The sequence below is a fragment of the Zea mays genome, chromosome 1, assembly GCF_902167145.1.
Source record: "Zea mays cultivar B73 chromosome 1, Zm-B73-REFERENCE-NAM-5.0, whole genome shotgun sequence".
NCBI lineage: Eukaryota > Viridiplantae > Streptophyta > Magnoliopsida > Poales > Poaceae > Zea > Zea mays.
The window spans coordinates 280,659,488-280,682,066 of NC_050096.1; the positions used below are offsets into that span (position 1 = coordinate 280,659,488).

Genomic DNA, 22,579 nt, shown 5'->3' on the forward strand with positions numbered 1-22,579 from the left:
CAAGGGTGTCAATTCTACGCAAGGCAAACACACCTACCCGCTCAGGCTCTGCAAACAATACCCATGACCTGGCCGTTTGCTGTGTGGGGTCTGGACCTCGTCGGTCCCTTGCAGAAGGCACCCGGGGGCTACACGCACCTGCTGGTCGCCATCGACAAATTCTCCAAGTGGATCGAGGTTCGACCCCTAAACAACATCAAGTCCGAACAGGCGGTGGCGTTCTTCACCAACATCATCCACCGCTTCGGGGTCCCGAACTCCATCATCACCGACAACGGCACCCAGTTCACTGGCAGAAAGTTCCTGGACTTCTGCGAGGATCACCACATCCGGGTGGACTGGGCCGCTGTGGCTCACCCCATGACGAATGGGCAGGTAGAACGTGCCAACGGCATGATTCTGCAAGGACTCAAGCCACGGATCTACAACAACCTCAACAAGTTCGGCAGGCGATGGATGAAGGAACTCCCCTCGGTGGTCTGGAGTCTGAGGACAACGCCGATCCGAGCCACGGGCTTTACACCGTTCTTTCTAGTCTATGGGGCCGAGGCCATCTTGCCCACAGACTTAGAATACGGTTCCCCGAGGACGAGGGCGTACGACGACCAAAGCAATCGAACCAACCAAGAAGACTCACTGGACCAGCTGGAAGAGGCTCAGGACATGACCTTACTACACTCGGCGCGGTATCAGCAGTCCCTGCGACGCTACCACGCCCGAGGGGTTCGGTCCCGAGACCTCCAGGTGGGCGACTTGGTGCTTCGACTACGACAAGACGCCCGAGGGCGGCACAAGCTCACGCCTCCCTGGGAAGGGCTGTTCGTCATCGCCAAGGTTTTGAAGCCCGGGACGTACAAGCTAGCCAACAGTCAAGGCGAGGTCTACAGCAACGCTTGGAACATCCGACAACTACGTCGCTTCTACCCTTAAGATGTTTTCAAGCCATTCATATACCTCATTTACATATGAAGTCTAACCATCAAGGAAGGGTCAGCCTCGCCTCGGCAAAGCCCGACCCTCCCTCGGGGGCTAGAAGGGGGGAACCCCCTCTGCGTCAAAATTTTCCTCGGAAAAGGTCTTTTCTGCCAGAACGTCTTTCGTGCTTTTCGACTACTTCAAAAGTGGGATCCTGAAAACGACAGAGTACACGTAAGCAGCCAAGGTCGACCGAGCCGAGGGACTCCTACGCCTTCAGGATACAGATACCTCACTCATCACCTTCTGCGATAAGTAACTCACGCTCGGATAAGCGATTCCGCTGACCGAACAAGTCTTAATGCTCGGAAATTTTTCTGCCGAAACGGTTTTTCGTGCCTTCTCGACTATATCGATAGCAGAATCCTACGGACGAGTAAGAGTACACGTAAGCGGCAAGGCTGACCGAGCCGAGGGACTCCTATGCCTCCGGGATACGGATACCTCACTCATCACCTTCCGTGAAAAGTAACTCTCGCTCGGACAAACAATTCTGCTATCGACAAATAAGTCCAGATACTCGAAACAAGAGGAAAAGAAACACAGCTTTACAACGCGACGACAATATGTTTGGGCCTCGGCAGCCGCAAAAAACATATGCACACTACAGGCGGACCGCCATGCAGGCGGCATGCAACCGCACCAAGGGGGCGCACCCTTTCGACTTCGACGCGTCCAGCATGGAGGCCCAGGCCCACACGTCATGTAACCGGCGCGCCGGTTACTACGTGCGAGAAACTGCACCGCCACTCGTGCCAGTACCGCGCCTTCTCGACTGTGGAACCGGTGCCGCGACTCGAGGCGACCCTGCGCATGACCCAACAGTGCCAACCGAGCACATCGGTCACGGGTCAGTCAGCCGCGGGAGAAGGCGCGGCGGTCGATAAGGCCAGAAATGGGCCAGCAGTAATGGCGGTGGCAGGCAGGCGGAAGCAGCAGTCAAGTCGTCAGCAAGCTCACGCCCCCTCCTGGGACAGCGAGAGAACCCTCTCCCACGGCGTGAAGACGACGCGTCCGTGTTCCATTCCTCGAACGGCTCGCGCACGCACAACGACTGCCCCGCGAACCACTCGTCCCGTCGCATTAACTCTACGGCAGGACAGGCGGCACCTTTGGCAGGCGAAGCAGGCGACGCTTCACCTCCGCCATGATGACCGCGTCAAAAAAGGTACGCCACGTCATTCGATTTCGTATCCTTTTCCACTTCCTCTTTCTCTCTCTTGCCACAGGGACCGAGAAAGGGGATACTCCGAAAGGGATCCTTCTCCGCGAAGGAAGCGGGCCCCGAGCCCCCTACTGATCAGAGGTTCGAAGGCTGGCCCCTCGGAAGGGTTCAACAGCCGCCTCAGAGCACTCGGGCTCCGCGCTCACTACTGGTCAGAGGTTCGAAGGCTGGCCCCTCGGAAGGGTTCAACGAGCGCCTCAGGCCACTCGGGCTCCGCGCCCACTACTGATCAGGGGTTCGTAGGCTGGCCCCCGAAGGGTTCTGACAGCCGCCTCAGAGCACACAGAGCGAGGGATGACCCTGGGTACGTTCGATACATAACCAAGGCTCGGGCTACGCTCCCGAGGTACCCTAGGACATTTCCGAGACCGACGGGAACGATTTTGTAACGGAATCCCACCAGAGGGAGGCATCGAGCCCTCGGACCCCGTCAAAAGGGGACCGGGTCCGGTGAATCACCCGCAGGTACTTTTGGAGCGCGCCTCCGGGCCACTAGCCGACCCCTAACGAATGGGGCACGGGCATCCACTCGGATCACCCGTTAGCAACTCACTGGAGACACCATGTTCGGCGCCCTCTGAGGGCAACATGGCGCTTTCCACCCTCCTCCTTGCGGAAAGGCGCGCAGGGGCGTATGAAAAAAGCCGAGTCTATCCTTGATCGTCCTCTCGCTCTATGCGGAGGCTCGGGGGCTGCTCTCGCAAACCCGGCTCCAGCCAAACCGTTGACAGCGTCAACATACCAGCCCGAGAACTTGGGACTCGACTATGCACCCGGGCTACGGCCAGTTCGCATGAGGGAACAACCAGACCGGCCGAAGCATCACGAAACACGCTAAGACCTCGAAGGAGTCAAACCACTCCTCCGAGGCCTCGGGGGCTACACCCGGCGGGTGCGCTCGCGCGCACCCACCGGAACGAAACGCAACCGAGAAAGGTCGGTCCCCTTGCAAAAAAGTGCGACAAAAGCCTCCAAGCGAGTATCAACACTCCCTTCGAGGCTCGGGGGCTATTGTCGGGGACCATAATTAGGGGTATCCCCAAGACTCCTAATCTCAGCTGGTAACCCCCATCAGCACAAAGCTACAAAGGCCTGATGGGCGCGATTAAGGTCAAGGCTCAGTCCACCCAAGGGACACGATCTCGCCTCGCCCGAGCCCAGCCTCGGGCAAAGGCAGCCAACCCCGGAGGATTCACGTCTTGCCCGAGGGCCCCCTCAAGCAATGGACACACCTTCGGCTCGCCCGAGGCCCAGTCTTCGCAGAGAAGCAACCTTGGCCAGATCGCCACGCCAACCGATCGTATCGCTGGAAGCATTTAATGCAAGGATCGCCTGACACCTTATCCTGAAGCGCGCTCTTCAGTCGACAGAGCCGAAGTGACCGCAGTCACTTCGCCACTCCACTGACCGACCTGACAAGAAAACAGCGCCGCCAGCGTCGCTCCGACTGCTGTGCCACTCGACAGAGTGAGGCTGACAGCAGCTAAGTCCAGCCTCGGGCGCCTTAGGAAGCTCCGCCTCGCCCGACCCCAGGGCTCGGCCCCCGTCTCGGCCTCGGAAGATGGACTTCGCCTCGCCCGACCCCAGGGCTCGGACTTAGCCACGACTTAGAAGACGACAGACTCCACCTCGCCCGACCCTAGGGCTCGGACACAGCCTCGGCCTTGGAAGACGGTCTCCGCCTCGCCCGACCCCAGGGCTCGGACTCGACCTCGACCTCGGAGGAGCCTCCGCCTCGCCCGACCTAGGGCTCGGACCGACCACGTCACAAGGGGGGCCATCATTACCCTACCCCTAGCTAGCTCAGGCTACGGGGAACAAGACCGGCGTCCCATCTGGCTCGCCCCAGTAAACAAATAATGATGGCGCCCCACGTGCTCCATGACGACAGCGGCTCTCAGCCCCTTACGGAAGCAAGGAGACGTCAGCAAGGATTCGACAGCCCCGACTGCTGTCCTTCCGCAGGGCTCTAGCTCTCCTCCGATGGCCACGACATCACATGAACAGGGTGCCAAAACCTCTCCGACTGCCACGACGGCATGTACTTAGGGCTCTAGCTCCTCTCTGCTAGACACGTTAGCACACTGCTACACCCCCCATTGTACACCTGGGCCCTCTCCTTACGCCTATAAAAGGAAGGTCCAGGGCTCTCGTACGAGAAGGTTGGCCACGCGGGAGAACGGGCCGGCGCATGAGGCTCTCGCTCTCTCTCTCTCCCACACGAACGCTTGTAACCCCCTACTGCAAGCGCACCCGACCTGGGCGCAGGGCAACACGAAGGCCGCGGGTTTCCCCTTTGCCTGTTTCTTCCCCCCTTCGTGCTCCGCCTCACGCCGACCCATCTGGGCTGGGACACGCGGCGACAATTTACTCGTCGGTCCAGGGATCCCCCGGGGTCGAAACGCTGACAGGGTGTGACACCCTTATTAGACAATTTTATCATATACGCCAAACCAATTCAATTGTCGAGTATGTAGAGCAGTTTGATCAGTTGATGCATCCGTTGTTAGCGCATGAAAACCAGCTGACTCGGCTATGATTACCACTAGATTTATAGATGGGCTAAGGGATGATGTCAAGAGTGTTGTAATTATCCAACGCCCCACTAATCTTGATACTGCTTATGCTCTCACCATTTTGCAGGAGGAGGGGTTGATGCACACGGGGCGTCGAGACATGAGAAGAGCTGATTTCAGTAACTTTGCTCGCCCATCACTCAAGTCAGCACCAATGTTGTTGTCGTTACCACCTGCTATCAACCACAAGGTCGCTAGCAATATTGAAGACCGTCGAGGGAATGTGCAGGGTACTAGTAAAAGTGATGATGGCAAACTTACGGCCCTCAGGTCATATCACAGAGCAAAAGGGTTGTGTTTAAAATGCGGAGAAAGGTGGGGTCATACACATAGATGTTCCACCAGTGCCCCGTTACATCTGGTCGAGGAGATGTGGGAACTGACAATCGAAGGCGAGGAAGTGGTGGAAGAAACTGAAGGTAACACAGAAGGACCAGCACATGAAAATGTTTTGGCCATATCTTTGGATGCAGTAAGTGGTGGTGAAGGTAACAAAACAATTCGTTTATGGGCATCGATCCACTGCCAGCAAGTGCTTGTGCTTGTTGATTCGGGCAGTTCTGCGAGTTTCCTTGGAAGTCACCTGCTAGGAGTTATGCCAGGAATCCAACTTTTGACAACACCATTACAAGTGAAAGTAGCGGATGGAAGGACACTATGGAGTCGATATGAGGTCCCAGATTGTAACCGGTTATGTGAAGGCTTGACTTTTTCTAGCAATTTTAAAATACTACCTCTGGGGGGTTATGATATGATCCTAGGTATGGATTAGCTGGAATGTCATAGCCCTATGGCTGTTCATTGGGCACAGAAATGGTTGGAGTTTGAGTATGACCAAATAAAGGTTCGGTTGCCGGGAGTGCTGCCCAACACACAAGCATGCAACAACATCACATGTTTGTAGCTAGTTTGTTTGATCAGGCACGAAAGAGTAGAGCAGTTACTCGAATTGCAACAGATGGAACAGACAACGACAATTGAAATCCCTGAGCCAATCAAGCAATTATTGAGTCATTATCCACATCTGTTCAGTAAACCCCACGACCTACCACCCAAAAGAACAGTTGATCATGCCATCGATCTGGTACCCGGTGCACCGCCCTTCAGGCTCAGACCTTACCGCTATACACCTCAACAGAAAGACGAAATTGAGAAACAGATCCAAGAGATGTTAGACAGTGGAATTGTTCAACAAAGTTCTAGCCCTTTTGCTTCGCCGGTATTGCTAGTGAAAAAGAAAGATGGAGAATGACGCCTCTGTGTGGATTATAGAAAACTAAATTCGTATACAGTGAAGAACCGGTACCCATGAGATTGTTGATGAGTTGGCAGGTGCATCGGTATTCTCTAAACTTGATCACCGCTCGGGCTACCACCAGATTAGACTGAGAGAAGGAGATGAACCCAAAACCGCATTTCAAACCCACCATGGGTATTTTGAATATCAGGTCATGCCCTTTGGGCTGACCCCCAGCCACCTTCTAAGATTTTATGAATCAGTTACTAGCACCGTTTCTTCGGAAGTGGGTGGTGGTATTTTTAGATGATGTGTTGGTGGATAGTGCTACGATGGAAGAACATGTAGTGCATTTGAAACAAGTGTTAGATCTGATCAGTCAGCAACAACTTTATTTGAGGGAGTCCAAATGTGTGTTCGGTCAGGAAAAGTTGGAATTTCTGGGTCATATTGTAAGTGCAGCAGGTATCACTACAGATCCCAACAAAATCAAGGTGATCAGGGAATGGCCAAATCCGGCTTGTGTGAAGGATGTCCGTAGCTTTTTGGGCATGGCGGGTTACTATAGAAAGTTTGTGCCTAACTTTAGAATCATTAGTCATTTGTGGCTCTGAAAACAACACTAATTCAAGCCCCGGTATTGGCTATTCCAAACTTACGAAAACAATTTATCATTGAAACAGATGCCAGTGGGGGAGGAATTGGTGCAGTTCTACAACAGGAAGGACACCCTATTGCATATATAAGCCGAGCTTTAGGGCCAAAGAACCTGGGACTGTCCATTTACGAGAAGGAATGCATGGCTATTCTCTTTGCAGTGGAACAATGGCGCTATTATTTGCAACATGGTGACTTCATAATTAAAACCGATCATCAGAGTTTAACCCATTTGGATGACCAAAGATTGTCTACTCCGTGGCAACAAAAGGCATTAACCAAGTTGCTTGGTCTGCAGTTCTGGATCAAATACAAACAGGGCAGCGAAAATCGTGTCGCAGGCGCATTGTCGCGCCGTCCAAACCTGGAACAGGATGATCCCAAGATGCAACTGAACGCTACTTCAGTGTCATCAGTCATACCAAGTTGGCTGAGCCAAGTAGCTCAAGGTTATGAACATGATCCGAGTGCTAAAATCTACTGAGTAGTTTGGTTACTGGTGAGACAATGGAACACTACACTCTATCCTAGGGCATCATTCAGTTTAAGGGCATCATTCGATTATTTGGACCCTACACCATTGTGAAAAAGATCAACCCAGTGGCCTATGAACTCGTTCCGTCCACCCAGTATTTCATGTCTGGCAACTCAAAGCGGTAATCAGTCCTCAAACTCGTGTTAGTCTTATTTTACCTAACCACCTGCACCAGGGTATTCAGGTACCAGAAACTATTTTGGCTACTAGACTTCGCCGCCGTGCAGGAAAGGTTGTTAAGCAGTTGCTGATCAAGTGGAGTAGTTGGCATTCATCTCTAGCCACGTGGGAAGATGAGGCTGACATCAAGCGGAGCTTTCCTTTCGCCCTAGCTTGGGGACAAGCTGACTGTTAAGAAGGGAGGGGGGATGTCAACGACTATATTGATAAAGGGAAGCAAGACAAAGGTGCCGGGGAGACGTCGGCCAAGAGATACACAAGGAAGACCACGCTCGTGGGCCGAAAGGAGAACAACTCAGGAGAAGCCATCGAGTACCGCGGCCCAACAAGCGTTTCACAGGTGATGAATGACATATGTGAGGGAGGGCCCATGGGGCAGTGAGAGACGCAGCCTGTAATAACCCTTGCGGTCGTGCGGAGAAGACAGGCAGGCAATACGAACTCTGAACCCGGCTGTTCGTGTGGAGAAGACAGGCAGGCAATACGAACTCTAAACCCGGCTGTGTCCGGAGGCTGGCGGCGCGCCATCGTGTAATGAACCCATAGCTACCTACAATACTGAGATAGAGAGAGGAGACGGGTGCCGGGAGCGGCGCCCAACTCATCCCCATGTCGGTGGTCTTGCAAAGACCGAACTGAGCAGTAAGCCATCAACGGTAAATTGAACACATCAGTTCACTTGTATGTATATTAAACATCAGATTGTTCTCAGAGGAAAAACAAAGAGAGCAACAACTTTCCAAGAGCAATGGAGTACAAAACATCACAACTAACCAACACGTCCTAGTGAGGTACCTAATTCTGCAACCCTGAAGCCTGAAGGGATCCCCGTGTACGCAAATGTACATAGATGGCCAACGATTGAGGCAAATGCTCAGACAGGGAACACACCACAATCACACACTTGGCATTGAAGCGCATACGACGACGTAGGCCAGGTACCGCAGGGCATCTTGTAGCTTGCTGACAGCGCTGGTCTGATCGGAGTTGAGATGGATGGATATGGACTTAACCTTCTCCTGTAAAGACTTCTGATTTGGGAGGTCGTCCTGCTTGTCGGCGAGAGCACTTTGCATAGCTGCCGCATAAGCTTCAGCGACATCCGAGATACCTACGGACAAATGAGGTGGCGTTTGTGAAAATTGAAATTCACCTCCTACATAGAGTCATCAATTTGGTATGAGAGGTCCATTACCTGTAGCGAAACTAGTAGACACCTTTTCCATATCCACAGAGATGGATTGCGCCTTCCATCTGATTATTTTGGCTTTTGAAATGGCATCTTCGGGCCAATCAATCTTAACATCATTTTCACCGTCCTCATTCTTTGATTTATTGGCAGAAGATATTACTGACTTTCCTAGCACCAGAAGCTGAGAAACTGCAAGGCAGCACATCTCCGATAATCTCTGCAAGAAAAGAGTTTTTTCTCCCCTCAAAGAAATATCAAATTTATAAGCAATGAATGACACGTTATATAGTATGTACATACATGAACACCCTCTGAGTGAATGGTCTCAAGCCTACTAGTGGTTCGTTTCATAATCTCGTTTGGAGAAAGCCCACCCAAGGCAGTGGTGAACCTGCGAAGGTGATAGATATAATCACGGTCTCAAGTTTAAATGAGAAGACATTTTTAGAGCCGACTTGAATGGACAATGTCTCACAAAAAGTTAAGTAATGTTGTTTTCATCATGTATACATTGCATTTTATTAAAAAGTTGCTATCTATCTAGTCAACTACATGCTAAAATGGTTCTCTATAAATTGACATGATTTCATCAATACTTGACAAAACTAAATATAAGTACCAACATACTAGTTGTGAATCCACATGGTAATGAAGGATACACATACCCTGCAGCCATCTTAGCAGCCTTGCGAACACTATATTCACATAACTTCTTCATCTCAGCGTCAGTATCAGTGTCAGCTGATTCAGTCTTCTTCCCTTTGTCAGATTCTGGTCCATCTTCATCAGCATTGGTGCTAAGACTAAAAATCTGCTCTATTTCTTTAAGCTTTCCATCGTAATATGTTTTCTGGTCAGAATTAAGTTTCCCCTTTTTCCTATTAAACAACAATGCATAGTGGCTTGATAATGCTTCCAGCTCCTATTACAAACAGAAAAAAAGACCACATCTAATTAAGAGAGAAGGGGGCATATTGAAGACCAAACACATAATATCCATGGGAAGACAAAACATCACCTCTAATTGATCAGGCCCCCCATAAATATAGAAGCATCTGTCAAATGAGACTTCTTCAAACTGTTCCTCTTCTGTCTGCTGGTCACCTTCACCGGTACTGCCTTTATCAACTTCCATACCAGTTTCTTCAACAATAAACTCCATTGTCTCCTTTCCAACACGTTCAAGCACTTCCATTCCTTTTGCTGTAAATGACTTCCCTGTCTGTGATTATTGAACTTTGATATTAAAATATTTGTTTCACGTATATGTAGAGACAATGCAATTACTGACTCCTAGCTACCTCTAAAATGGTCGGTGCTATCGCAGATGCTTTTGCAGGCAGTTCTCCTTGCTGAATGGTTTCGGCCAAGCTTGAAGCTGAATTTTCCAATCTAGGAAAGTAACCATGACATAGTCAGAGATAAATACACCTAGCAAACATGTTACTTATCCAAGGAGAGGCACTTGCAGGGTTACTGTTAATGAACACAATACTAACTATTTAACACTAAAAAGACATTACAAAGGTTAACCTGCTGATAGTTGATGCTCGAAGTTGAGAAAAGACATACAAAGTTACTGGATAACAGACAGCACCAAGTTTATGATGGAAAGTATGTTTACAGAATCTCATCGCTATGTCATGTTATACATGTGCACAAACAGCTGAATACCCATGTATTCATTTATCAACCAGTAACTGAAATAATGGCATCATAATACTGGCACTAGAGACATTTAATACATGTAGTATACAGTTTTGTATCTCATGTTCTCACTTGTAAGATTTAACCAACTAGATCCACAATTTCATAAGTAGAACAGACTGGGTGGATTTACTAGTGGGAGAAGCAACTCCAGGTCATCTAGGCTGTTTCATGTAATGTAAGGACAAGTAACAAGGGTGTGCCTGTCACCACTGAACTATTTTTTTTTTCTGTTCAATCCACAAGGGCTGTACTAGGGGTGGTAATGGATCACGATCCAAATGTTTCTTCACAATTCGTTTAAGCCCTTAAGTAATTTTAGTTAAAAAATGAATAGAAATTGATCTCGATCCTAATCTCTAATCTGATCTGATCCTTAAATTTTATAATGTAAAATTAAGAGTTCATTACCACCCCTAGCTGTAACAGCTTAAACTGAAGGAGATGGGGTGTACTTTTGAACAAATAGTGAACCACTCCTCCATGCGGTCCCAAGAGCTTGCCAAGTACCAGTCGTGATGGTCTCCACCGAGCTATCAAAGGCCTTCAGCCCCTGCAGAAACCCACATACACATACACACATTGTAAACAGCAGTTCACTAACCATTATCACCGGCATTACCAAGCCCAGAAATGCCAGCAATATTGAGAGAGTTGCAAGGCAGGTACTTGCCTGGCCCAGGATTGAGTCCTCACCGGCCTTCTCCAACTTGTCCAGAGCCGCCTTGCGTCTCTCCTCCTCCTCCTCCTCCCCCTCCGGTTCCTTCTCTTGATCCTTCTCGCCACTACCCGGTACCGTGTCCTGCTCCGGCGGTTGCTGAATGTCGGCGATGGCACTCTTAGCAACCTCCACCGCCTGGGACATAAATTCATTGAAACCCTAATCTGGCCTTCCCACCGAGTAAAAATAAAAATATGCGCATGACGAAGCCAGCAGGTCGAAGTGCTACTCGGTACTCACGTTGCGGGAGATCTCTGAGAAGATGGAGAGTCCCCATCCGCCCCAGCCTCCTGCCGCCTGCTCGGCGGGCTGACTCTTCTCGGCCGCCGGAGCTGGCGGCGGCGACTCGTCGGACATGGCGCGTGCCGTGAGATTGACTCCTTCGCTCTGGCTCTGGCTCAGGCGGACGGATCTAACACTGCAACCACCAGTGGGCTCGCGACTCCAACTACCTGGCCGGAGAGATGAGTCAAGTCGCGTGCCGTGCCGTGCACGTGGGGTTGGATTGGGCCCGGCCCTATAAGTCAAGTCTCAGTAGGCCACGATGCCGTTGCGGGCCTAGTCTGCGACTTCGTTTGGGTCAGGCCTGCCTGACTATGATTGCACTTGGTCCTGGCCCAAATGGGAACGACCCAGAAACCCGTCGAAACCCCAGCCCCAGGCCGCCGGTTGCTTTCGCTTCGCCGGAGAAGAGCTGAGCGCGATGGCAGCGGCGCAGGAGGAAGCGGCGGCGGCGCCGCCGAGCACGGAGAGCGATGCTACCGAGACGGAGGAGGCACCACCAGGCGGCGCGGAGAGCGATGCTACGGCGATGGAAGCGGCGGCGGAGTACTCGTGGCTCCAGCTCCGCTTCGACCGCCCCCCTCGCCGGCTCTACCACTTCGCCCGCCAGTTCCGCTCCGCCACTTCCTCTGGCAGCAATAGTAGCGGCGAGAACTTCCTCAAGGGCGTAAAGTGGTCGCCCGACGGGTCCTCCTTCCTCACCAGCTCCGACGATAACTCCCTCCGCTTGTTTTACTTGTAAGCCGCGCGCTTACATTTTTCTGATACGCTCTCTCTTGCGCCCGCGGCGAGTGGCTAAAACTAGGGGCATTCCCTTCTTCCGTTCGACAGACCGGAGGAAGCGTACATTGCGGCGGAGCCCGTTGCCGAGGCCGCTGTCGAAAGTGAAGGTGCGTTTCTGGTTTTTGAGTTGTTTGCTGTTACGATTGTGGGAGTGTATCATGTAAATGCCGGCAATGAATGCTTAGCCGATCCTTTGGTCGTCTCTGTTGGTTCAATTGTCCTCTACTTCCTATCCGCTGTGTTAGTTTCAAATTCTTCCCCCCTGCAGATTCTTATGGAGCTTTCATTCAGGCGAACGAGGGTGAGCCAGTGTACGATTTCTGCTGGTACCCGTGTATGTCCTTGTCTGGTGGGTGATGAATTGCTTTCTTTCATATGTTCATATTCCTTCTTCCTTTATGATCAATTAGTGAATTTGATGCATTTTTATTGTTTTGCAGACCCAGCCACTTGTGTATTTGCAAGCACCAGTCGTGATCATCCGATACACCTTTGGGATGCCACCAGTGGGGAAGTAAGACTGTTCCGCTTGTTGTGTTTCGTTATGTCTCACAATTAATTCTGGTTCTGATTATTTGTTTCGGGAATTGCAGCTCCGGTGCACATACCGAGCATATGATGCCATGGATGAAATAACTGCTGCACTTTCGATTTCTTTCAATTCTTCAGGATCTAAGTATGTGTGGTGCACTCAAACTCTAAGTTGAATCCGTGTTACATAAGGAAAAATTCTGATTTTTTGATACATGAAACATACTGTTTGTAGTCATGGCATCCTGTTAGGTCTTGTTCTCAGTATAAGAAATTAATGGCCTTTTACTCATTTTGTTGTGTGTGTAATGCTTACTGTCAGTATCATACTTTGGTGTCTTAGGATAACATATGGGGTTCTATGGGTGAAAACGGGTTGGGTATACCACTATACCCGTCAGGTACCGGATACGGATAATACAAATATCCATTTTTTGGATACGGATTCAAATATTTTTATACTTAGTATGGGTAGTACACGTATAGTGTAGCTTTTGATTCAGGTTGGATTTGAAGCGAGGACTACCCAGTAAATATTTGGATATTTGGATTGGATATGGGTACTCGGGTTTTGGATGCCCACTTTCCTTTTTCTGCACAATATTTTTTATAAAAACATAACCTTTACATATGAACTCGGATGAAGATAAAGTTTACATGAAAATCATAGAGCTTGAAGAGATCAACAACCTTGTAGTACATCACATTTTTGTTTGAACATATCTTCACGTCAAAATCATTGAAATAATATCCAAATTTGTATCAAAGTAACAAACTATACATCACATGTGTAACTCCAATACTCCATAGCTTATTAATGTTATCATTTGCTTTTTTTTAAGGCAAAGTATTGGCGCCTCTAGTAATTTGATTAGCCTATATATAATATACTACCTCCATTCTCTAAATATTTGTCGTCCGCTAGTTCATTTTTTAACTAAAACGCGACAAATAAAAAACAGAGGGAGTATATGCTAATTCTGATAGTAACGCATATAAAGAATTGTGTCGACGTGTCTAATATGTTCACAATTGATGATTATTGAAGATAGATGTTGCGATTTGAGTTCTTCAATCATACATTATATAAACTATTTTTTGCCAATTTAAAACTATCACTATGTGTTATATTGGACTATTGTGTGATTAGACATTGCCATCGTATTATGAACTATAAAATTGGACTATTGTAGTATTTAGAAGCATGTAATTAATTCAAAGACTATCCGACAAGTATCAGATATCTGTATGTATCCGTCTGAATAATATCTGATATATGTTTTCTACCCGTCCCCTTTCTCTCTCTCTTTTTGGTGACATCTTGTTGGGTTCAACTTTAGCCTACCCCAACTTGCTTGGGACTAAAAGGCTATGTTGTTGATCCGTTTTCTACCCGTCCGAATAATTCCGATCTTGTGCTATATCTGACCCGCACTTTTACTACCCGAACCTGATCCCGAATCCAAGTGAAAATAATTAGGGTAGGATACGAGATGACCTACTATCCGCCCGTCCCGTTTTCAGAGTTCAACTGAAAGCTAGTGGCCTAACTTTGAGAATTAAACTGAGGTATTTGTTTCAGAAAAAAGAATTAAACTGAATTAAAATCTTCTTGAATATTTATTCATGGGGGGTATGTTATTTTACAGGCTATTTGCTGGATACAACAAAGCTATAAGAGTGTTTGATGTTCATCGGCCTGGCAGAGACTTTGATCAGTATTCTTTACTCAAGGGGGGTGAAGGACCAACTGGTATGTGACAATTCCAGTTGTAAGTTTGGTGCCCTTGACATGCTTCCAAGCATCCTTGATCATAGATTCTTGAAATGTACTTCACATTGTTTTTCCTCAAACAATAACATTCAGTGAAACCACCAAAATAAGTTTCTGCTAGAACCTTGTCTATGTAACTATTGTTTAGAGCACTATGATCAATGAGGCTGCACTATCAACAACTCTGCACTAAGATTTACTTATATAGATTTTGATCGCTTCAACTCAGCTCACTTTTGGCTAGTGTTATTGAACTTATCTTTGTATGACATGTGAAATTACTCAAACTATTCTATAAGTGCTTGGCTTCTGATCACACATTTTCATGTCAGGTATAATATCTTCAATTTCCTTCTCTCCACAAAATGGGATGCTTGCTGTTGGTTCATACAGCCAGACAACTGCTGTGTATGCAGAGAATAATATGGAGCCTTTGTATGTCTTACATGGCCAGCTTGGTGGTGTTACACAGGTTGTGAAAGTACTGTATATTTGAATCTTACGGACGGTATGAATAGCAGATAACATTGATGAAAGTTTCAGGTGCTTTTTTCGAAAGATGGGAACTATCTGTATACTGGAGGGCGCAAGGTACCTATTTTCTCAACATTTGGTCAGTTAGCTTACAATTGGGCATTTCAGGGTTCGTATAACTTGCATTACTCGATCTTTTTTGGTCTATGGTATTAATTATCTATTGGTCTTTTATCAGGATCCGTACATATTATGTTGGGATATTCGCAATACTGTGGACATTGTTTACAAGTAAGAGCTTAATTTTTTTTTTGCCTTTATGGAACAGTTTCTTTCTTGGATTTTTTAAAATGATTTTATGGTTCCATACAAGGCCTTATCTCATATGATAGTATCAGAGTTTTTGTTTATTTCTTTTGGTACATGAAAAATGTGTTCTTTGGTCATCTTATTTTATCTTAAATATTTCATTTGGGCAGATCTTATAGCTATATTTTCAGCCATGGGTTTATGACGTCTTGTGGCAGATATGGTTTATTGTTTCAATGGTTGCTTACTTCTATATGGCATACTTAGGGGGGTGTTTGAATGCGCTAGAGATAATAGTTAGTTGGCTAAAAAGTTGCTGGTGAAATTAGTTTGCTAACAAATAACTAGCTAACTATTAGCTAGTTTGCTAAAAGTAGCTAATAGCTGAACTATTAGCTAAACTGTTTGGTTGTCTTCAGCTAATTTTAGCAGCTAACTATTAGTTTAGTGCATTCAAACACCACCTTAAGTGGTTATACAGATGAGCTATTCGATTGGTTAGGTGTAGTAAGCTTGCTTTCCAGTGCAGGTTAATTAGATATATTCACTTGCCATCATAATTGAAGCAAGCCTGTTCTTCTATTGATCATATATTATTCTAGCAATATTTCAGTGTTTATACCAATCCATTATATTTTACATCAATTAATAAGGTCATGTTTGAATGCACTAGAGCTAATAGTTAGCTGCTAAAATTAGTTGAAGACATCCAAACAATCTAGCTAGTAGTGCAATTATAAATTATTATCTATTTTTAGCAAATTAGCTAATAGTTAGCTAGTTATTTGTTAGCTAGCTAATTTCACTATCAATATTTTAGCCAACTAACTATTAGCTCTAGTGCATTCAAACACCCTGAACTACTATGCCGATACAGTATACTGGGTTTTTAAGTGGAATTATTCCCCTTCTAGTTTTTCTGTGGAAGTTTTTCTTATGTTCTTTTTTGTATATGTGGTTTCCATAATAAGGTTGTACAGATCAGCTGATACTACTAATCAAAGAATACATTTTGATATTGAGCCCTGCGGTAGACATCTAGCCACTGGTGGGCAGGTGAGGGACAATTTTCTCATTTGAGTTAATTATGTTTTGAACTAGCAAAAACTGAAAGACGAATTTGTGTCTCCATAGGATGGCATGGTCCATGTATATGACCTTCAAGGTGGTCAATGGGTAACCGGCTACCAAGCAGCAGCTGGTATGTCTCTTCTGAACATGTGTTTCCAGAGGAGGTTTAACAGTGTGTTTGGTTGTGAACCTGGCAAAAGGTGCTGTTCCAGGTGGCTCCCCAGGCCATCGATTTCCAGCTCCTGGTGGCTGGATCGACCTGCCTGGGCGAGCGCCCCAGGCCAGTCTCCCAGCCAAGCATGCCTTAGTCTGTCTCTATTTCTATATTATATCCATTTTAATCTTATATCAACTTGATCTTAGATACTGTAAACGGGTTCTCGTTCCATCCATACCTTCCATTTGCTGTAACATCATCCGGGCACAGAAGATTTGGCATGCAAGATGAGTTTGAAGACGAGTTAAACTTGGCAGGTGCATGTTATATTGACTCTCAAAATTGCCTTGCAAATCATAGGTCTCATGCTTGAATGGGAGTTGTGACACATTTAATTTCATGTGCTCTATTAGGTGATGAGAACAGCTGCTCTGTCTGGATGTTTTCTTCCTCACAAGAAGCTTGAAGCATTTAGTGAAAATATTGGATCAGGCTGAAGCTAAGCGAAGCATTGGATGCACATTCAAATCTATTGTCACTTTGATGTTCGTGTGCAGAGAGCATCGCGGCATTGACCACTTCCTGTTGTGTTGGCTGTAATTGGTGTCTGCAAAATGCAAATGTATTCACTGAGATCTATAGAATTAATGACTTATTTTTTTGACGAAGGGGCAGAGCCCCCTATTTCATTAGGAAATAGGATAAGTGACATTACAGTCCGAAATGATGAGATACAACCCATCACCAAAAGAACACCTAGTGGAACTAACCCCTACATACTATCATACTAGATAAGCATGGGTCAACCTCCACTAACATCAGTCCAGACGAAACCACAGTTTTTAAGCCGAGCTTATATACAGCGGCAACATGCCAACGAGCAACTACAAAGCTAACACGCCAGATAAACCTAGATCACCAAAATAACATTCCAGCACTTGAGCGACATGCGCCAAAATCACCTTTCAACCAGAAATACGGCAGTCTCTCAGACACCACCCAAACGACCTGTTCATCACTTCACTTGCTATCTTTTTGATTAGTCGGCTTTCTTGGACCACCATCTTTTTTTCCCTCTCTCTCTGACGAATAGTCCAAGAATCCAGCCAAAAGGAGAATTTTCTCACCAAAAAACTAATCATTTCTGGTTCTCCAAATAGCCCAAAACATAGCTCCACATCCAAATATCATTAAATTTTGAGATTCTGTCTTTAGATTTGTTCAGCCATCTGTCACAAAGTTCCCCAATGCTTTTTGGAATGAAATCAAGATTTAAGGCAATTTGGATCAATCTCCAAACAAATCTAGCAATAGAACATTTAAAAAACAAATGCTCAATCGATTCCAGACCACCACAAAAACAGCACTCACTAGAACCATGCCAATTTTTTTCAGGTTATCTTTTGTAAGAATTTTATTTCTTATCACAAGCCAAATGAAGACTTTGATTTTTTGTGGTAACTTAGATTTCCACAAGAATCTGTAGGCCTGATCAATCGAATTTTTCTTATACAAAGAATTAACAGTAAAACCTTTGTTACCCATACACCAATTAACTCTATCCTCTTGATCTGACAAAGTATACATAAAGCAACTAATTCATCATAGAGCACTTGAAGGCTACCCATCATTCTTCTTCTGAAAGAAAGGGCATCAAAATTTGATGACAAGACCTTATTTACCGAGACGTCTTTATCCAGAGCCAAATCAAACAGAACAGGAAATTTAACAGCTAGAGGACCATCACCAATCCAAGAATTTTTCCAGAAACTAGCTTTACAACCATTACCAACAACAACTTTACAGTACTTAAAGAAAACCTCTCTGAGACTTAGAAGCTTTTTCCAAAACTGAGAATCATTTTGTCTTTGCTTAACTGAGATAAGAGGTTTTCCCTTAATATATTTTTCAGTAATAATACTTTGCCATAAACCATTTGAATTTTCCAAATTCCAAAGTCACTTTGTCAACAAGGCATCATTCATATAACCCAAATTCAAAACCCCTAATCCTCCTTGACTTTTAGGAGAGCAAACCAAATTCCAGTTAACCAAATGAATTTTTTTTGTTTGCGAGCCACCTTGCCATAAAAGTCTCTTCTTGTATAAATCCAGTTTCCTAATAACAGATTTAGGAGCCGGATAAATCGATAACATGTATAAAGAAACATTAGAAAGACAACTATTCAATAAAGTCAATCTTCCCCAGGCTCAAAAATCTTCCCTGCCAACCAGCAAGCCTTTTATCCATTTTTCCATCATGGGACACCAAAGAGACTTACTGATTTTCTTGTTATCAATTGGAACACCAAGATATTTCATCGGAAGACACCCCACGGGACAAGTAAAAATGTCAGCATACAAATTAACAAACTCATTAGCTTTCCCTAAGCAGAAAATTTCACTTTTGTGAAAATTAATTTTCAGACCAGACATGTGCTCAAAGAGACAAAGAATAAATTTAAGATTTCTAGCACCTTCCAAACAATCTTGAATTAAGAAAATAGTATCATCACCATATTGAAGGCAACAACAACCATTTTGAATGATGTGAGGAATAAGGCCACAAATCAGACCTCTTTCTTGAGCTTTTTGAATAATACAGGCCAGGCCATCTGCAACAAGGTTAAACAAAAGGGGCGAAAAAGGATCACCCTGTCTAACACCTTTATGAGTAGAAAAATAGGGACCAATCAAATCATTAGTTTTGATGGCCACTTTACCACCTCTGATAGTCTTCATAACCCAATCACACCAAATATCACCGAAACCCTTTTTCCAACATACAATGAAGAAATTGCCAATTAACTTTATCATAAGCTTTTTCAAAGTCAATTTTAAGAATCACCCCACTTTGCTTTTTTTCCTCACTTCATGAAGAATTTCATTCAGAGAAACCACACCATCCATAATGTACCTCCCTTTAATAAAGCCATACTGATACTCACTAATCACTTTAGTGATGCAGGAAGCAAGTCTATTAGTCAGGACTTTAGTAATGATCTTATAGCAGACATTCAGGAGACAGATAGGTCTAAAATTTCTCATATCAATAGGGTTATCTACTTTAGGTAATAGTGTCACTAAACCAAAGTTAAGCCTTTTAATGTCAAGAACCCCATCATAAAATCCTTGAATAAATTCCACAGATCAATGTGAATGAGATCCCAAAATTCTTGAAAAATTCAGCTGGAAAACCATCAGAACCAGGAGCGCTATTGTGTTTTAAACCAAACACGACCTTTTTAATTTCCTCAATAGAAAAACAGTGAGTAAAGCACGATCTTCATCACTTAGTTTATTCATATGTAAATTCGACATATTGATACTGGAAAGAATAGAAGGACCGAATAAATCTTTATAAAAAGCAGTAGCCACTTTATTAATATCATTGTCATCAACAACAGTGTTTTCCTCATGAACTAAGGAGAGAATTTTAACTTTCCTTCTTTTACCTTTGGCGATAAGATGAAAATATCTAGAATTTTCATCACCCTCATTAATAAATTTTTCTCTCGCCATTTGTTTTCTCTTACAACACTCTTCAACCATCAGATTTTTAAGTTCCACTCCATATCCAACTTTTCAAGTCTTTCCGAGTTCGAAATACCGGTACTTTCACTTTTTTATCTAAGTTATCAATTTTTTGAAGTAAATCTTTTTAAGTCTAGAATATTTTCCTTCTACATTGATATTCTACCCCTTCAATGTTTTTTCAGTCTCTTAGTTTTCTCCTTCCAAATATCGATACTTGATCGACTTCTAACTGGAAGAGACCAATTGTTCCAGATAATATCTTTGAAATCTGGCCTAAATTTCCAGCAAAGCTCATATCTAAAATCTCTCTTCAAGATAGAAAGAGAGTCAGTTTTGAGGCACAAAGGAACATGATCAGATAAGGTCCTGTCAAGACCAGTGACCACCACATTTTTGAATTGAAGGATTCATTCTGGACTAGCCAGAAATCTATCCAATTTTTCAAATGTGGGAGGATCCATATTATTGGACCAAGTATATAATCTACCACTCAAATCAAGTTCAATAAGGCTATGAATGTCAATGATAGAATTGAACAGGGAACTCCAACTGTTAGTCCCCCAGGCTTGTTTTTATCAGACTCCTTCCTTAGGATGTTGAAATCACCCCCAACCAACATTGGATATTTACATTTGGAACAGAAAGAAGACAGCTCAGCAAGAAATTTTTGTTTATGATCATTCTGAGCAGCACCAAAAACATTAATAAAATTCCAAATAAAGCCATTATCTTTATGAACCAAAAGAACCTTTATCATGAAATCCCCCTTTTCAGTTTCTCTGACATAAAAAACCTCAGCATTAAAACCAACAAGAAGGCCACCAGATCTACCATTAGCAGGTGTCCAAAACCAGGCAAAATTTCTATTACCACTAATATAATTCAGCCAAGTATCCTCAAAGGATTTTTATTAGTTTCTTGTAAACCAATAAAATCAATTCTTTCTTTTCTAATCAATTTTTTTAAGAATTCAATTTTTATTCCTTTTCCCAACCCCTGACAATTCCAGATAAGACCAATCATTCTAAATAGTTAAGGTTGGAGACAGAAGGGATCCTTTTCCCTTTATTAGGAGAATACCTAATTTTGGAAGAAGATTTTTTCTTCTTTTTCTTGACTGAATTTTTCTTATAACGAATTTTCCTGCCTTTTCTCAAGACCATAACATCATCTAAGTCAGTCAGCTGATTGTTTCCATTCTCATCTTGGATAGACTTATCCAACTCAGAGTCAGAACCAACTTGGAGATTATGTTCAACAGAATTTTTGACATATCGAAAGGCAAGAACATTTCTGGACAATTCTAAAGATTTAATCAACTCCAAATTTGCTATAGATTTATTAATAGAATTACCTAAATCTATTCCTAAATCTGAAGCAATAGACATAAGCACATGATTTTCAGTATTAAGAACAGAAAAAGGATTAGAATTCATACCTTTGTTCATGAAGGCATCTTTAGCCATAGCTCTCGTCGCAGCTTTATCAGCAATCTTCATATCATCATTGGATTCAAGTCTGCTGCTCCTCCTAATGCCTTCACCATGCTCCACTTCCATACTCACAACTTGTTTTTCAGCTTCAGTTTTTCCAGAACCCTCAGCTTGAGCACCCAAAGGAGACTTGCTGATTTTCCTTGGCAAGGAGGTACAACCCCCTCATCATCTTTGGCAAACTCCTCCAAATCTTGAGAACTTAAGAGGTCATATTCACTCTCATGAAACTCTTCATCTTCATTTATAGGATCTTCAGAAATCGGGTTCAAGTCCTCATTGTTGTCACCCAATTCAGGTCCCCGACCAGAAGATTTGCCTTGAGACATCATATCTCCAATGTTTCTCGAGCCTCATCTCTTCTTTAACAGATTTTTCTCCTACATTTCTAGCCTTTTTGTCAGTTTTTTCATAAGAGGGGTCATCAAGACCTTGCCTGTCCACCGAAGCTCTTTTGCCAAGATTTATAGACTCATCATTCCATCCCTCATCAGTGATATCATCAATTTTAAAGAAAATGTCATAGAGGAAGGGTTTGACACCAACTTCTATAATAGGAGGAATCATAGCAACACTTTTGACATGAACCTTGAATCTCACAATATCCTTAGAGCCTAAGGATAAGATATCCACCTCTTAAACAGCCCCAATTGTTGACCCCAATTCACAAATAGCCTGGTAGTTTTGAAGTTCCTCAGGAACATTTTTAGCCACAATCCACACAGCATGAAGCTTGGATTTAGGTCTAGCCTGAGAGCTCCAATATGAGACAGAAATTTTTGCTCCAGACATTTTCATTTTAAGTTCAGGAAAATTAATCATCTCATCAAGTTTTTCTTGAGAAGAAAATTGCATCAAGAACCCAGCATGGCACTTGGTTGCTTTCCAAGTTTTGCCCCATGGAAAATGAAAACCAAAATCCTTCTCAAGGTCTTCAGCAGAAATCAGACCCTCGACAACCTTCACCAAACCGATGAAGCTTCTTTTTGGTTTTCTTGATAAGGGTTTCGCAAAATGAGAAGAATAAAACCCTAATCCATCAGTCGCCATATGTGGGGGACAGATATCCCCCGGGTCCATCAGAAGGATAAAAGACCTCACGAAAGGCCCAAGGGCCCCATAATTCGTAAGGTCATCCCCTTGTGGGCCTGGGAGAGACAACCA

General features: G+C 44.7%; 2 protein-coding genes across 2 annotated transcripts; one reads left to right on the top strand and one right to left on the bottom strand.

Annotated features, from left to right (window-relative positions):
- Nucleotides 1–8,037: 8,037 nt before the first annotated feature.
- LOC541769 (uncharacterized) lies at nt 8,038–11,490 on the bottom strand. The gene is made up of 9 exons (NM_001305810.1): nt 11,246–11,490; nt 10,958–11,140; nt 10,740–10,837; nt 9,879–9,969; nt 9,596–9,799; nt 9,243–9,499; nt 8,878–8,968; nt 8,581–8,794; nt 8,038–8,496 (listed from the first exon to the last, which is right to left on the bottom strand). Exons 1-9 carry the CDS (start codon nt 11,360–11,362, stop codon nt 8,282–8,284), a joined length of 1,470 nt encoding a protein of 489 aa, NP_001292739.1. The 5' UTR covers nt 11,363–11,490; the 3' UTR covers nt 8,038–8,281.
- A 142-nt stretch (nt 11,491–11,632) lies between these two features.
- On the top strand, nt 11,633–17,050 carry LOC100194389 (Transducin/WD40 repeat-like superfamily protein). The gene is made up of 13 exons (NM_001139420.1): nt 11,633–12,025; nt 12,119–12,177; nt 12,339–12,419; nt 12,511–12,584; nt 12,664–12,746; nt 14,251–14,354; nt 14,708–14,847; nt 14,919–14,966; nt 15,088–15,140; nt 16,130–16,214; nt 16,293–16,359; nt 16,593–16,703; nt 16,800–17,050. Exons 1-13 carry the CDS (start codon nt 11,709–11,711, stop codon nt 16,850–16,852), a joined length of 1,275 nt encoding a protein of 424 aa, NP_001132892.1. The 5' UTR covers nt 11,633–11,708; the 3' UTR covers nt 16,853–17,050.
- The last annotated feature ends 5,529 nt before the right edge of the window (nt 17,051–22,579 follow it).

Excerpts from the sequence above, each read along its gene's own strand:
- LOC541769 (NM_001305810.1), bottom strand. The coding sequence starts at position 11,362 with ATGTCCGACGAGTCGCCGCCGCCAGCTCCGGCGGCCGAGAAGAGTCAG. Across the intron at positions 8,969-9,242 it reads GCTGCTAAGATGGCTGCAGG|GTTCACCACTGCCTTGGGTG; the intron begins GTATGTGTATCC and ends TCACCTTCGCAG. Across the intron at positions 8,497-8,580 it reads GTCTACTAGTTTCGCTACAG|GTATCTCGGATGTCGCTGAA; the intron begins GTAATGGACCTC and ends ATTTGTCCGTAG.
- LOC100194389 (NM_001139420.1), top strand. The coding sequence starts at position 11,709 with ATGGCAGCGGCGCAGGAGGAAGCGGCGGCGGCGCCGCCGAGCACGGAG. Across the intron at positions 12,178-12,338 it reads GGCCGCTGTCGAAAGTGAAG|ATTCTTATGGAGCTTTCATT; the intron begins GTGCGTTTCTGG and ends TCCCCCCTGCAG. Across the intron at positions 14,967-15,087 it reads TGTATACTGGAGGGCGCAAG|GATCCGTACATATTATGTTG; the intron begins GTACCTATTTTC and ends GTCTTTTATCAG.